At 46.1% G+C, this 16,436-nt stretch overlaps 1 protein-coding gene across 4 annotated transcripts in view; it reads left to right on the top strand.

The window, feature by feature from the left end:
* celsr2 (cadherin, EGF LAG seven-pass G-type receptor 2) overlaps positions 1–16,436 on the top strand; it is an 82,985-nt gene continuing 66,549 nt past the window's right edge. For all 4 annotated transcript variants that reach the window (XM_014132987.3, XM_014132986.3, XM_014132985.3 and 1 more), the window contains exon 1: positions 1–3,876. In XM_014132987.3, coding sequence (XP_013988462.3) covers positions 318–3,876 — 3,559 coding nt within the window. In that variant the 5' untranslated portion in view covers positions 1–317. The remainder of the gene's footprint in view (positions 3,877–16,436) is intronic.

Genomic DNA, 16,436 nt, shown 5'->3' with positions numbered 1-16,436 from the left:
ATCTCTTTCTATATCTCTCTCTCTCTTTCTAACACACTGAAACAGGTTTATGATAATGAGAAGCCTCAAGGCGCAGGAGTAGTTGGAGCCATTTTAATCATTCACGCGGATGGAGTGGTGGTGTCGGCTTGTTTGCATGGTGAGAAGCTTTGGCAAGCAAGGTGACTGCGGTTTCTCTCAATTCAATTGGATTAGCTACTGTATAGTAGTGAAAGCATGGATACGCGGCAACAAAAGGGAACGACTAGACTGAAAGTTTAAGGAAAGCGGCAGTAATTAGCCTACGTTCAAACCTGGTTGAACATTATCGTGGAGCAATGCCCGTCATTAAGTGGGATTTGTTGTTTATTATTTTCGGCTGGTTTGAACTCATTTCACTGTCGAATTGCTACAATGTACACATCCGTGAGGATGCGGAACAGCGGACAGTGATTGCAAGTGTTGAACAGAGCGGGGCATGCACTTTGGATCAGGTAATCGCTCCTAAATTCTCAAAGACCTTTATTAAAACTGATGCGTCCGCGCGCGTTGTGTTCCTTTCAGGTAGTTTAAATTGTGCCTCGCTCAGCTCCAACCCTTTCACCGTGTACACTGTTGTGGACTGCATGAACAATGTCCCAGGGTTGAGGCACCTCCTCACAAGCCAGTATGATGTGTATGTTCACGGCAGGAACTGTTCAAGTAAACACAAAAGGAAATCTCAATGGGACTTGGAGATAATCAGTTTGTTTAAAGCCCATAATCATCAGTTAGAATGCCACGAGTCTGGTACTGCGCTCCTCCGGATATGGGATCTACTACCCGGCTCTCCAACCCGCAGCAGTATGCACTGCAAGGTGATTAGGAGTTCGGAGTTATACTTTTCAGAGGGGCAATTGTTTGTGTCCAAGACGCTGTGTTTGAAACACGACACACTTCTTGAGCTAGACTTACATTGTAACCAATACACAGGAGATGAGAGGGAATCCAAAGTGAACAGCATCTCAGTCCACTGGCGGGTGGGTCAAGGCTCCTTCAAACAGGACCACTTGGGGAAGTTACTACAGCAGGCTGCCCAGTCTGAATCAGGCATAGTGAGCAGGAGCAAGAGGGCTGTTAACAGTAGCCCCCAGTTTCAGCCTCCTATGTACCAGGTGGCTGTGGCAGAGAATAAGCCAGCTGGAACTCCTGTAGTTGTTTTGAAGGCAGTAGATGCTGATGAGGGGGAGGCAGGCAGGCTGGAGTACTTCATAGAGGCCCTGTTTGACAGCCGCTCCAACAACCTATTTGCTGTGGACCCAGTCAATGGTGCAGTCTCCACTGTGGAGGTGCTGGATAGAGAGCAGAAGGACACCCATGTATTCCGTGTGACCGCTGTTGACCACGGCACTCCCCGCCGTACGGCCATGGCCACCCTCACCATCACAGTGAGTGACAGTAACGACCATGATCCCGTCTTTGAGCAACAGGACTACAAGGAGAGTGTTAGAGAGAACCTAGAGATCGGCTATGAGGTGCTGACCGTCAGGGCCACAGACGGAGACGCCCCGGTCAACGGTAACATCCTGTACCACGTCCTCAACAGCAACGGTTCGAACAATGTTTTTGAGATTGACTCCAGGTCGGGGGTGATCCGCACAAAGGGCCCAGTGGATAGAGAGATGGTGGAGGCCTACATGCTGTTGGTAGAGGCCAACGACCAGGGTCGTGACCCCGCCCCCCGCAGTGCCACGGCAACTGTTCACATTATTGTAGAGGACGACAATGATAATGCTCCCCAGTTCAGTGAAAAGCGATATGTGGTGCAGGTTCCGGAGGATATGGCACCCAACACAGAAATCCTGCAGGTGATTGCCACAGACCAGGACAGAGGGAGTAATGCCATGGTTCACTTCAGCATCATGAGTGGCAACACCAGGGGCCAGTTCTACATTGACGCCCAGACAGGCAAGATGGACCTTGTCAGTCAGTTGGACTATGAGGCTAACAAGGAATACACCATTCGCATCCGCGCTCAGGACGGGGGACGCCCGCCGCTCTCCAACATCAGTGGCCTGGTAACGGTGCAGGTGCTGGATGTCAATGATAACGCCCCCATTTTCGTCAGCACCCCCTTCCAGGCCACTGTGCTAGAGAACGTGCCGGTGGGTTACTCCATCATTCACATCCAGGCTGTTGATGCAGACTCTGGTGACAATTCCAGGCTGGAGTACCGCCTCATTGAAACCACGCCCAACTTCCCATTCTCCATCAACAACAGCACTGGTTGGATAGTCGTAGCCGCTGATCTGGACAGGGAGAGCATGGACTTCTACAACTTTGGGGTGGAGGCCCGTGATCATGGCCACCCGGTGATGTCTTCCTCAGCTAGCGTTAGCATGACCATCCTCGACGTCAACGACAACAACCCAGAGTTTACACAGAGGTCATACTACATGCGCCTCAATGAGGACGCCGTCGTGGGGACAAGCGTGGTGACTGTGTCTGCAGTGGACCAGGATATCAACAGTGTGGTGACGTATCAGATCTCCAGTGGGAACACCAGGAACAGGTTCTCCATCACCAGCCAGAGTGGAGGGGGCCTCATCACCCTGGCCCTGCCCCTTGACTACAAGCTGGAGCGCCAATACGTCCTAAGTGTCACTGCGTCTGACGGCACACTCTTCGACACCGCCAAGGTGTTCGTCAACGTCACCGACGCCAACACCCACAGGCCCGTGTTTCAGAGCTCACATTACACCGTCAACATCAATGAGGACAGACCTGTTGGCACCACCGTTGTGGTGATCAGTGCTACAGATGAGGACACTGGGGAGAACGCACGTATAACCTACTTCATGGATGACAGCATCCCCCAGTTTGACATCGACTCAGACACAGGCGCTGTCACCACCCAGATGGAGCTGGACTATGAAGATCAGGTGTCCTACACGTTAGCCATCACGGCCCGGGACAATGGTATCCCACAGAAGTCTGACACTACCTACCTGGAGATCCTGGTGAATGATGTGAATGACAACTCTCCTCGATTCCTCAGAGACCACTACCTAGGCTCTGTAATGGAGGACGTGCCAGTGTTTACCAGCGTCGTCCAGGTCTCTGCCACTGACCGAGACTCTGGCCTCAACGGACGTGTCTTCTACACTTTCCAGGGGGGAGAGGATGGCGACGGAGACTTCATAATTGAGTCCACCTCTGGTATAGTGCGAACGCTGCGTCGCCTGGACCGAGAGAACATGCCATTCTACAACCTGCAGGCCTTTGCTGTGGATAAAGGTGTTCCTGCTCTCAAGACATCCGTGGACATCCAAGTGACCATCCTGGACGTCAATGACAACCCTCCTGTGTTTGAGAAGGATGAATTTGACATATTTGTGGAGGAGAACAGCCAAATAGGCCTGGTAGTGGCCCACGTATTAGCCTCGGACCCAGACGAGGGGAGCAACGCCCAGATCATGTACCAGATAGTAGAGGGAAACATCCCAGAGGTGTTCCAGCTGGACATCTTCTCAGGAGAACTGACTGCTCTGACAGATCTCGACTACGAAACACGGTCAGAGTATGTCATCGTGGTCCAGGCCACCTCTGCCCCACTTGTCAGCCGTGCCGTTGTGCACATCAAGCTGGTCGACAAGAATGACAACGTACCGGTGCTGAAAAACTTCCAGATCATCTTCAATAACTATGTCACTGACAAGTCCAGTAGCTTCCCCACAGGGGTGATCGGACGGATCCCTGCCCGTGACCCAGACGCCTCGGACCAGCTCCAGTACAGCTTTGAGGCTGGTAATGAGCTGAACCTGGTCATCCTGAACCAGAGCACGGGGGAGATCCGGCTGAGCCAGGCCCTGGACAACAACAGACCCCTGGAGGCCTCCATGAGGATATCTGTCTCAGGTAAGACCAACCCTGTCCTCAGTTGTTTTTAATACCTAGGCCCTTTTCTGGTATGCTTGTTGTTCCTACTTGTGTTTCTCACTTGAACATTTTCAACGTTACAATTTACAATATGTACTTTTTATGACACAGTGTGAGTTGAACACTGACTGCCTTAGGCACTTTTTTTAATCTATGACCTCCTCTGCTTCAGTGTTTCAATATTAAATCTTCATTAATTCAATATTAATCATGAGTTAAATTTAACATTCAGGGGGTGATCTTAGTGTGTCTCCTCAATACTTATGTTTCATTTTTAGGGAGAAGTCATCTCTAGACTAGATTGTGCATCTGGGCAGGGAGATGCATAATATCACAGGTCAGGAGATTTGTTTGGTTTAGTGGTGCATTTTAGTTCATCTTCTTGGGGTTTGTTTTTATGTTATAGTGTTTGTCATCTTGTTAAAGAGCAGGCGGCTGTGCCCAGGCCTGATGTAGATCAATGTGTTGTCCTGAATTTAAATAGCAGTTTATCTGTGCATGTCTGCAGCTGGATGGCCTGCTCCTGTGGGAAATACATTCCAGTGGGTCTGTATCATTTTCCATAATTGGCCAACATAAAACCTTCATTTTCAGCTAGCACACAATATTTAATTCAATTATGGACTGTTTTATAGTTTGTGTACTCACACTATGATGACATTTAATGTCAAACTAAGGATAAAACAAAATGTTTCCCATATTTTGTATCACATGCCAGATTGGCATGATATTTCTCTAGTTACTCAGTCATTCTTTGTAATATCAGACTGAGCTCTACACCCTGTGTTTACATTGTGTTCTCAGCATTTCAATTGCCTTTGTTAACAAATGCAGCATGAACCAAACATAGGCCTTATGGCTATATTTTATGCTAGGCCTATATGTCATGTTTCAAGCCATGATGGACAGTGCCATCTATGAACATACACTTTTTAGACCGGGAAAGTAATTAATTTTTGACTCACTGCAAAGATAAAGCTTTTCCGTTTGGAGAGTTATAGTAGCAAGCTCACTGGTTTCCATGATTGTCTTCTCTAACCTCTTGTTTGTCTTTGAATTTGCATTCTGCACTGGAAATTTCACCTGTCAGCACTAATTACAGAGCATTTTATTTGCTACAAAAATGTGACTAAACTTGAATCGCTGCAGGAGAGTTGGGAGAGAGATTTGTGGCCCTTGGCTTCTGGGAGCCAGGCTGTAGAGCTGGTTCCCTTATGACCTTGGCTCTAATTAAAAGAGAGGAGCAACCGCAGCAAACGGCACCTTTTTAAATGTGGCACTGCTTTTCAGGCAGGGATTTGACATCAAAGCGCCCATATAACTATATAAAATAAGTTTAACCAGATGGATTAAAACTTTCCTATTTTTATCTTTACTCTGATGGATGCAGAGGTATAGTCTAATGTGAGAGGGTCAGATATCATCATGGGATAACTGGGGAATATAAGTATAGCATTCCTGTTTTGAGCTCTTTACTCGACCAATAGACAGTGCTAGGCTGGCTGAGTTGGTTCTGAGTGCCAGATACTATATGGTCAGCAGTGGGTAGCCATTATAATGTATTGGAGCGCTGCTTTGTTTTTTGGTGTTTTTACTGCTTCTCCTCCCTGGAGCCTCTTTAAAGGAGGAGTCTCCGGTGACAGATGAGATAGCTGTCTGTCTTTCTGGAAGACAATGGCGAGCGATCGATTCAGAGGCAGGCGAGAGGAGCTCATGCTAGGCCCTTGTTGGCGGCAACAGCTGTGACTCTACCAAGGACCAATTAGACGGCCGGCTTCTCGCCGCGTCCCGCACCTGCTGGGGTATGTGTGTCAATACCCCTCCGGGTGAAAGAGAGGAAGGAGGAGGGAGAGAGGTGGTTTGTAGAAAAGATGGGAAAATCTCATTGGCGTAAGATGGATAGAACATGTGAAGATGCAGAGGTAATGAGAAAGGTAAATAAAGAGGGATTATGGGAGAGAGAGGGAGAGACTTAAATGAACGCTACTGGTGCCTGCCTGTAGAATAGAAGTTGTTGACCCCAATTCTGAGAGCTCTTCCCTTGTCGACTTCATATCCCTCCATTATCTTCCCTTTATGCTCTCTGATTTATGAGGTGATGCCATGTGATGGATGATTCCATTAACCTCAGCTAGTCTGTGATGAAATGCAACAGATCGTATCACTTCAACCACATAAATTATACTGCTAAGGTGCATCACTTCAGGTATATACTGTTACTGTATCTAGATATGCTGATGGTGAGGAACAACAGAAGTTCTGAAAAGAGCTATACCCATCTCTACTATACCGTTTAATCGGAGTGGTGCAGGGTTCAATAGCCTTTGATTGGCATGGTGGGTCCATATTGCACTCTTTGTAGCTGCTCAGATAGCAGCCCTGGCAATTAAACATTTAATTAATCCTTTGCTTAGCCAATTAGGGAGCCAGTTTTCAGCCATGGTGCTCTGCGAATGTCCCTTACCAATAAACATGGGTACGAGGGATAACCTGGCTAATGTGCTGGATTAGACGTTCCATATCGCTGGCCGTGGGAGTTAAAAGCTCTGGATTAATTGCTGCAACCCAGATTACAGTTGTAAATACAGTTGATTACAGATTTGTGGGGTAGACATTCCATATCGCTGGCCGTGGGAGTTAAAAGCTCTGGATTAATTGCTGCAACCCAGATTACAGTTGTAAATACAGTTGATTACAGATTTGTGAGGATTGTTGGATCCTTTTCTCCCTCCTGAGCTGAGGAACAGAACGGACACCAGATCAGCCCAACCAGGAGTTGTACCAGGCTGGCAGATAGATAATTGATGTGGCAGAACCTGTGCTCTGTTGCTCCAGTGTTGATATACTGCTGAGCTGATCATCTGCTGCTGCTTGCATGTGTGAGCTTGCATTAATGTGTGTGTGCTTTTGATGCTGAGGGGATTTATCTTCCTTCCTCTCATCCTCACTACTGAGTTTGATGGAATATTCTCCCTCCGTGTTCTTACCTGAATATCGTTCTAGAATAAACACCATAGTATTTACTTTGGCATGTTTGTTCCTTTGATGAAATGTGTGAAACCAGAAGCCTCTGTAGGCAACATACTGCACATGCCCACTGTTATAGTCATCAGCACTGAGATTAAATGGTCAAGCTCTCCCGTCTGACTGAACATAGCAGCTTGATTTGCCTCAGAGTGCACGGCAAGTCATGCATTAGCTCATAGATGACATGCTAATAGCAAGCATGCTATGTTGTCTACCTAGGTGGTCTCTGCCCCGGGAGGTACTGTCACTGGCTTTATCATCAGTAGTCAGTATACTGGGGATTTTCCATAGGGAAACTCCTCTCACCAACCCCTCTGTAGCGTCACAGCTGACCCCTGACCTCGAACTGTTCTCAGTTCCACTCTTGGTCAACTCCTTATGTCATCAGACTACACATTTATCGGTTTCACTAGGATTAAGGAAATGTGAAAGGAATTGGATCTGAATTAGGACTAAGATGTTGACAACAGAATCAATTTCTGTAGTACATTGCATTGTGATTATCTGTCACAAATCTTATTTCAAGACAATTACACATGCAAATATTGTTTGAAAAGACTAACTGCATTTACAATGTTCAGCTTGTTTTGAATATTCAAATATCTTATTTGAATGTGAGACAGTTCTCCCGACTCCCACACAGCCCAGGCAGTGAGTCCATATTCTGTGTTTTGTAAGCTGTCCATTTTCCCACTGTCACCATTCACCACACAACATAACAGGACAAGAGTGGAATTTCTAAGGAAGCCACTCATTCATCACATCTAAATTTGCATCAAGCCAGTCCCAGTCTATGTAATTCCATTACAGTGTATTAAGACTGGGCTGTTGTCTGTGGATGGACTTCCTCTGTGGCTGGTTGCTGCCAGGGGACATGGTCTGACTGGCTCTAATATCAGCTGAGGTATGGATGAATGCACTAGTGTAGCAGTTTTTGTCTCGCCCTTTTTCCCCCCTTTATTTAACTAGGCAAGTCAGTTAAGAACAAATTCTTATTTTCAATGACGGCCTAGGAACAGTGGGTTAACTGCCTTGTTCGGGGGCAGAACGGTTAGTGTTTGAAGCCAATGGGTTTTCGCCATTACTATGCAGACATGGATAAAGGGAGAGCAAGAAGTTGAGAACTTGTGCTTATACCCAGAAATACCTTTGGCCTTTACACTGTCGCGCAATATGCCATACAATTTCCATGATGTAGCACCTGTCTGTTGGTGTGTGTATGTTTGTGCTGACTTGTCTGTAATGGCCCTTTATCTCTCTCCAGACCTCTGTTGCCCCCCAAGAAGACATTAGTCACAGCCCTGCTTGGAATGTCTGTAGCACTTTGTCCACCACCTCTGCTCTTCACTCTAACATCACCTATCACCTTGATTCTTTCCCTCTTACATTCATCTATCCCTCCTCTTCTATCTCCCTGTGTCCATGATTCTCAGCAACCTCTCCACGGCCCCCTTCCCCATCCTTTCAAGCTCCTCCACCCTCCTTCTTTTCTCCCCATTTCTCCTTTGACTGTTGTTCCCTCTCTCCCCTGTGAAAGGAAGAATGCATAAGATAAATGCTTTGTTAAGCACCCAGTTGTCATGGTGAACCCAGCAATGCCTGAGAAATTCCTGGTGGGTGGGGACAAGGGGGAAGGTCCCTTTGTGGAGGGAATATGGGGGGAGGGGCAGCACATAAGTTCTAAAGTGCAACAGGGTTACTTTTGAGCGAACTGTTGCCCTCTCCCGCTCCCCAGTGAAGGATAGATCCCAATGAGTCTTGCTTTGGACACAGGGGTCTGTGAGGCCAGCCACAGTGACCTTTCGTACTGCTTGACTGTTCTCTCTCACCGCTAGACCTTTTTTGAATGGGACAAACTATTTTGATACACACAATCTATTCTGCCGATGTGTGGTTACCATTTTTTGACTGACAAAACAATTGATTGCTTTAAGTATGGAAAAGGTGACCTAAACTTTCAAGGCACTATTTGCCTTGGGTTGTCTTCTTGAACGATACCACTTTGTTCTTGTTTTTACCTTGAGAGAACAGGAGCTAACGTTTAATGGATGTCAACAGCTCAGAGTGTTGTAACCTCTCTGTGAAACCCGTACCAGAGTAAAGCACAGGGTGGGCAGGTTGTGTTGTCTAAACTTTTTGTTTTGTGACACAGATGTGTCGAGAGGGTATCTGATTTCCTTCCGTTGGCTGCTTTCTCTATGGGAGTGACTCCTTTGTGGGACTAGCCCCTCTCTCGCTCTCCCTCTTTCTCTCTCTCTCCGCTTTGTTTCTCTTACGGTCTGGATAAGCGGTGATGACATCATCCCAGTGTTTTGGATTAGGGCTGGTGCAAGGCTGGGCTTGGGTAGGGGTCAGGCCTGGTGGCATTATCACATATTGCAGGGTCAACTGTATTGTCCCCCACTATCACTGCAGACAATGGGGTGGGGAATTTATCTCTGTCTGGGTCTGTACCCCTCTGTCTTTGTCCCCCTCGTTTGTTCTGGTCCTGTAGTCTTCAGGGGAGTCTGACCATGCCTGCTAGCACCACCATCAGAGTTTCTAAATCCAGAGACGCAACATCGCGAGACTTCCAGGAATGCTTGCAACACAGACCAAGCAGACCAGGCCGGGGTTTGAGAAGTCAATGAGAAGTGAAACATTCTCCCATAGTTGTTATTTTAGATTAGAGCCAATGTCTTTAGTTGAACATGTTATTACTCCAACCTCGTGAAATTGACAAACTGACGTGTTTTCATTTGTCAAAATCAACTGATTTGACGGCCTGCACATGCGCAGTTCGGTGCGAGACGTTCGACCCGATGACGTGTTTCTACACATGAGCTTAGCTAGCCAACGTTGCCATGACATCGCCTACAAGTGTGATCTGGGATTTCTATGCTTATCTTCATACTGTACTGTCTTTGCCGCCATGTTGTTAAGGTATGAATTTCTTACTTTCAGATGAATAAACAGTCTGATGAAGATACTACTGTTTCTTTCTGAAATACTTTTTATTCCATAGATTATACGTTTTTTTTTATTCATAGGTCAGCCATCCACTGCATTGCCACACCTTTCTGAGCTGGGGTACTCTTTCTATTATGTATACAATAAAATCCCTTTACCACTCCCCCTTTCCTCCTCCTCCATCATTTGAAACTGTAATTTTAGTCCGGTGGAGTAAAAAAATCTGTCACGTGAACATGTTTTGTTGCTCTAGTGCTGCTGTGAGCAACAGATATGTTTATTTAACAGATCGCTGACTTGCAAGCTAGATTGCACTCATTTACCATCAAACCATTGAGAAATTATACAGTGACCTGGTTTCAAGGGCTCCTTCCGAAGAGGGTAGAATGTCAGCATTGGGCCTTCAGGCTTTGGTAGTAGGCATGAAGAAATGGTTCCTAGTGTGTGAGGTGCTGAAACTCATATGGTTATTAGCACCAATTAGGGTGGCATGACAATAATCTGAAGCCTTCCAGCTAACTAGCCATATGTTTTTTTCTGGAGCCATGCCAATGACGATATGGTGCCATCTAGATTTGGTGGCATTGTTAGAAGATGGCATCAATCTTACTCTTTCAGCTGTTCCAATTAAACTAGGCGGATTGTTGTCCTTAAGTGGCCATGCCAAGAAGGACTGGGCAGAATCTGATTATTTTAGATGTTTTGTTTCAACCACTTGCACAGCATTCAGGAATAAATAATTTTTTAACAAGGTCACCTCCATTATTTATTTTCAAATGGAGGTTTTCCAAGGGTATTATTGGCGATCTCAGAATTGTTTTTATAGTTTCAGGTCCACATTTTCTAAAATCTTAAGCCATGGCTTAGAAAGCATTAGACTACCCTGCAGTGGGTCATTGGTCACTGTTTGAGAGTCTCTACTATTTGAGAAATGTCTATAATATTGGATGTTGCCTATGTTTTTCAACTTAACCAGTCTTCTGTTTGAGTCATGTGACATTGATGATCATGATCACGCCTGCATCCACTCAGTCAGTATCACATCCATATTGAATGAGTATCAGTATGCTTGAATACCAGCCTTATGCTTGGCCACTTCTCTGCATGCTGTCTCTTTACTATAGCGTTGACATCGGTTTTCCTTTTAATATGCAAATGTTTTGATTTGAACTGCAGTGATCTTCTTCTTTGGTGCGGAGCTCTCTCATAACAAAGAAATATCTGTGGAATGCTAGAGAATTAATTTATTTTGGTTTCAATACAGAGGAGAGTTGTCCGCCGTGTCAGGCTGTAGTGCTTGGTGTCCAAAAAAACAGTAGGAACGGCCTAGCTCCACTTCGCCCAGATCAACCAGATCTCCCCCTGGGCTGTGAGAGTGAGACCCTGCATTATGTGGCTGCTCCAAAAATCTTCTCGATTAAAATGCCTGAGTGGTTTTAATTGTGCTCCAGAGGCCCTTTCTAATTCCAGCAGTTGAAGGAAATGTGAGGCTAGGTTGTGATGTTTTTTTGTTCTTTTTTGATTTTCTCAAGACATAGTGTTTGGCTTGCTCTATAGGAGGAGAAAATGGATATCCAGTAATCATTCGGTAATTACACTTGATTGTTTTGATTGCCGGTTTGGATCAGATTTATACATAGGGCTCCCGATTGCCGCAGCAGTCCAAGGCACTGCATCTCAGTGCTAGAGGCGTCACTACAGACACCCTGGTTCGAATCCAGGCTGTATCACAACCGGCTATGATTGGGAGAATTATAAATTGTTTAGATGTTGTCACTGGCCTACACTCAATAACCCATAATGTCAAAGTGGAATTATGTTTTTAGAAACGTTTACAATTTAAAAGCTGAAATGTCTTGAATCAGTAAGTATTCAACCACTTGGCTATGGCAAGTCTCTAAATAAGTTCAGGAGTAAAAATGTGCTTAACAAGTGATTTGATTTTTTTTCATTGACTACCACATCTCTGTACACCACACATACAATTATCTGTAACGTCCTTCAGTTGAGCAGTGAATTTCAAATACAGAATCAACCACAAAGACCAGGGAGGTTTTCCAATTCCTTGCAAAGAAGAGCACCTATTGGTAGAACGGTAAAACAATTTTTAAAAAGCCGACAGTAAATATCCCTTTGAGCATGGTGAAGTTATTAATTACACTTTGGATGGTGTATCAATACACCCAGTCACTACAAAGACACAGGCGTCCTTCCTAATGGCGTTGCGCCCGACAGAAACAATCATCTCTCTGGTAAGAAGGGTGGGTGTGTATGCTTCATCATTAACGAATCATGCTGTAATCATAACAACATGCAGGAACTCAACTCAAGCTAATTTGAGAACAAGGCTACCTAAATTCTACCAGCACATTGACTGTAGCACCCACGCGGGCAATACACTGGACCACTGCTACTCTAACTTCCGCGATGCATACAAGGCCCTCCCCGCCCTCCCTTCAGCAAATCCGACCACGACTAGGTCTTGCTCCTACTGTCCTATAGGCAGAAACTCAAACAGGATATACCCGTGACTAGAACCATTCAATGCTGGTCTGACCAATTGGAATCCACGCTTCAAGATTGTTTTGATCACGCGGAAGCCTCAGAGAATAACATTGATTTATACGCTGACTTAGTGAGTGAGTTTGTTAAGAAGTGCATTGGAGATGTTGTACCCACTCTGACTTTTAAAACCTACCCTAACCAGAAACCGTGCATAGATGGCGGCATTCGTGCAAAACTGAAAGCATGAATGACCACATTCAACCATGGGAATATGGCCGAAATATAAACAGTGTAGTTATTCCCTATGCAAGGCAATCAAACAAGCGAAATGTCGGTATAGGGGCAAAGTGGAGTCGCAATTCAACGGCTCAGACACGAGACGTATGTGGCAGGGTCTACAGGCAATTATGGACTACAACTAGAAAACCAGCCACATCACGGACTCCGACGTCTTGCTTCCAGACAAACTAAACACCTTTGCCTGCTTTGAGGATAATACGGTGCCACCGATGCGGCCCACTACCAAGGACTGCCCCCCCCCCCCCCCCCCCCCCTCTCCATTCCCAACATGAGTAAAACATTTAAACCTGTTAACCCTCGCAAGGCTGCTGGCCCAGACGGCATGCCTAGCCGCGTCCTCAGAGCATGCGCAGACCAGCTGGCTGGTGTGTTTACGGACATATTCAATCGCTCCCTATCCCAGTCTGCTGTCCCCACATGCTTCAAGATGGCCACCATTGTTCCTGTACCAAAGAAGGCAAAGATAACTGAACTAAATGACTATCGCCCAGTAGCACTCACTTCTGTCATCATGAAGTGCTTTTAGAGACTAGTCAAGGATCATATCACCTTTACCTGCCACCCTAGATGCACTTCAGTTTGCATATCGCCACAACAGGTCCACAGAAGATGCAATCACCATCACACTGCCCTATCCCATCTGGACAAGAGGAATGTCTATGTAAGAATGCTGTTAATTGACTACAGCTCAGCATTCAACACCATGGTATCCTCCAAGCTCATCACCAAGCTGGAGGTTCTGGGTCTCAACCCCGCCCTGTGTAATTGGGTCCTGGACTTTTTGACGGGCTGCCCCCAGGTGGTAAAGGTAGGAAACAACATCTTCTCTGATCCTCAACACTGGGGCCCCACAAGGGTGTGTGCTCAGCCCTCTCCTGTACTTCCTGTTCACCCATGACTTCGTGGCCATGCACACCTCCAACTTAGTCATCAAGTTTGCAGACAACACTACAGTAGTGGGCTTGATTACCAACAATGACGAGACAGCCTACAGGGAGGAGGTGAGGGCACCCGGAGTGTGGTGTCAGGAAAAGGACCTCTCACTCAACATCAACAAAACAAAGGAGATGATTGTGGACTTCAGGAAACAGCAGAGGGAGCACCCTCTTATCCACATCGACAGGAGAGCAGTGGAGAAGGTGGAACGTTTTAAGTTCCTTGGCGTACACATCACAGATAAACTGAAATGGTCCACCCACACACAGTGTGTTGAAGGCGCAATAGCGCCTCTGCAACCTCAGGAGGCTGAGGAAATTTGGCTTGTCACCTAAAACCCTCAACTTTTACAGATGCACAATTGAGAGCATCCGTTCGGGCTGTATCACCACCTGGTATGGCAACTGCACCACCATCAACCACAATCAATCAATAAAATGTATTTATGAAGCCCTTTTTGCATCAGCCGATGTCACACAGTGCTATACAGAAACCTAGCCTAAAACCCGAAACGGCAAGCAATGCAGATGTAGAAGCACAGTGGCTAGGAAAAACTCCCTAGAAAGGCAGGAACCTAGGAAGAAACCTAGAGAGGAACCAGGCTATGAGGGGTGGCCAGTCCTCTTCTGGCTATGCCGAGTGGAGATTATAACAGTGCGTGGCCAAGATGTTCAAACATTCATAGATGACCTGCAGGGTCAAATAATAATAATCACAGTGGTTGTAGAGGGTGCAACAGGTCAGCACCTCAGGAGTAAATGTCAGTTGGCTTTTCATAGCCGATCGTTAAGAGTGCGAGTGAGAGAAAATCGAAAACAGCAGGTCCGGGACCTGGTAGCACATCCGATGAACAAGTCAGGGTTCCATAGCCACAGGCAGAACGGTTGAAACTGGAGCAGCAGAACAACCAGGTGGACTGGGGACAGCAAGGAGTCATCAGGCTAGGTAGTCGAGAGAGAGAGGGAGAGAACTTCACACAGGACACCGGATAAGACAGGAAAAATACTCCAGATATAACAGACTGATCCTAGCCCCCTGACACAAACTATTGCAGCATAAATACTGGAGGCTGAGACAGGAGGGGTCGGGAGACACTGTGGCCCCGTCCGACGATACCCCCGGCCAACCAGGCAGGATATAACCCCACCCGCTTTGCCAAAGCACAGCCCCCACACCGCTAGAGGGATATCTTCAAACCACTAACTGACTACCCTGAGACAAGGCTGATTATAGCCCACGAAGATCTCCCCCACGGCATGAACCCGAGGGGGGGGGGGGGGGGGGGGCGCCAAACCTGGACAGGAAGATCACGTCAGTGACTCAACCCACTCAAGTGAAGCACCCCTCTTAGGGACGGCATGGACGAGCACCAGTAAGCCGGTGACTCAGCCCTCGTAATAGGGTTAGAGGCAACTACCACCCAAGAGCCAGTAGAGAGAGGGGAGGCTCTCCAGAGGGTGGTGTGGTCTGCACAACGCATCACCGGGGGCAAACTACCTGCACTCGATGTCACAGGAAGGCCAAAAAGATCATGAAGGACAACCACCCGAAGCACAAGCATTTCGCTACACTCGCATTAACATCTGCTAACCATGTATGTGACCAATATAATTTGATAACTCAGTTGCCAGAGAGGAAGAAAACCGCTCAGGGATTTCACCATGAGGCCAATAGTGACTTTAAAACAGTTACTGAGGATGGATCAACAACATTGTCATTTAGGTTAGTATTGTTGAGTAACTACAAAGTGAAAAGAAGGAAGCCTGTACAGAAGAAAAATCAGTTTGCCATAATGCACAAAAGTAAAACTGCAACAAAATGTGACAAAGAAATTCACTTTATTTCCTGAATACAAAGTGTTATGTTCGGGGCAAATACAACACATCACTGAGTACCACTCTTCATATTTTTCAATCACGGTGGTGACGGCATCATGTTATGGGTGTGCTTGACATCAGCAAGGACTAGGGAGTTTTTTGGGGGTAAAAATAGACAAAGCACAGGCAAAATCCTAAAGGAAAACCTGGTTCAGTCTGCTTCCCAACAGACACTGGGAGACAAATTCACCTTTCAGCAGGACAGGAACCTAAAACACAAGGCCAAATCTACACTGGAGTAGCTTACCAAGACCACATTGAATGTTCCTGAGTGGCCTAGTTACAGTTTTGACTTAAATCAGCTTGGCAAGACATGAAAATGGCTGTCTAGCAATTATCAACAACCAACTTGACAGCGCTTGAATAATAATGTGCAAATATTGTACAATCCAGGTGTGCAAAGCTCTTAGAGACGTACCAAGAAAGACTGGTGATTGTAACGTGTTGACTCAGCTGACTCAGCGGTGTGAATACTTATGTAAATTATATTTCTGTATTTCATTTTCAATACATTTTGCAATTAAAAAATAAATAAATAACTTTGTCATTATGGGGTAATGTGTGTAGCTGTGTGAGAGAAAAAAAAGTCATCCGTTTTTAATTCAGGCTGTAACACATTTGGAATAAGTCAAGGGGTATGTACACTTACTGAAGGTACTGTATAACCCCTCATTGCACACCATTCCTATGTGCACGCTGACACAGACCAAAGCTGACTAATCCATTTGGCAACTGTTAGTTTTATTGTGGAGCAAGAAGATTTGGCCGCATTCATCAGTCATTTTATGATGCAGTCGAACAAATGAATTAATTTTGTGCAATTTAATTGACTTTACATCATTCCGAGATGAATTACATCAAATGTGTTGCGTAGGCGTTAGAACATGCTCTCTCCACAGTCACCCCTCCTCAGTCTCACAGAGGGGCTACGTGGGCTCGCTGTGT

The sequence above is a fragment of the Salmo salar genome, chromosome 12 (genome assembly GCF_965601325.2).
Source record: "Salmo salar chromosome 12, fSalSal1, whole genome shotgun sequence".
NCBI classification, from domain to species: Eukaryota; Metazoa; Chordata; class Actinopteri; order Salmoniformes; family Salmonidae; genus Salmo; species Salmo salar.
Note: the sequence above shows the minus strand (reverse complement) of the source record. Positions and strands in the feature narration are given on the sequence as shown.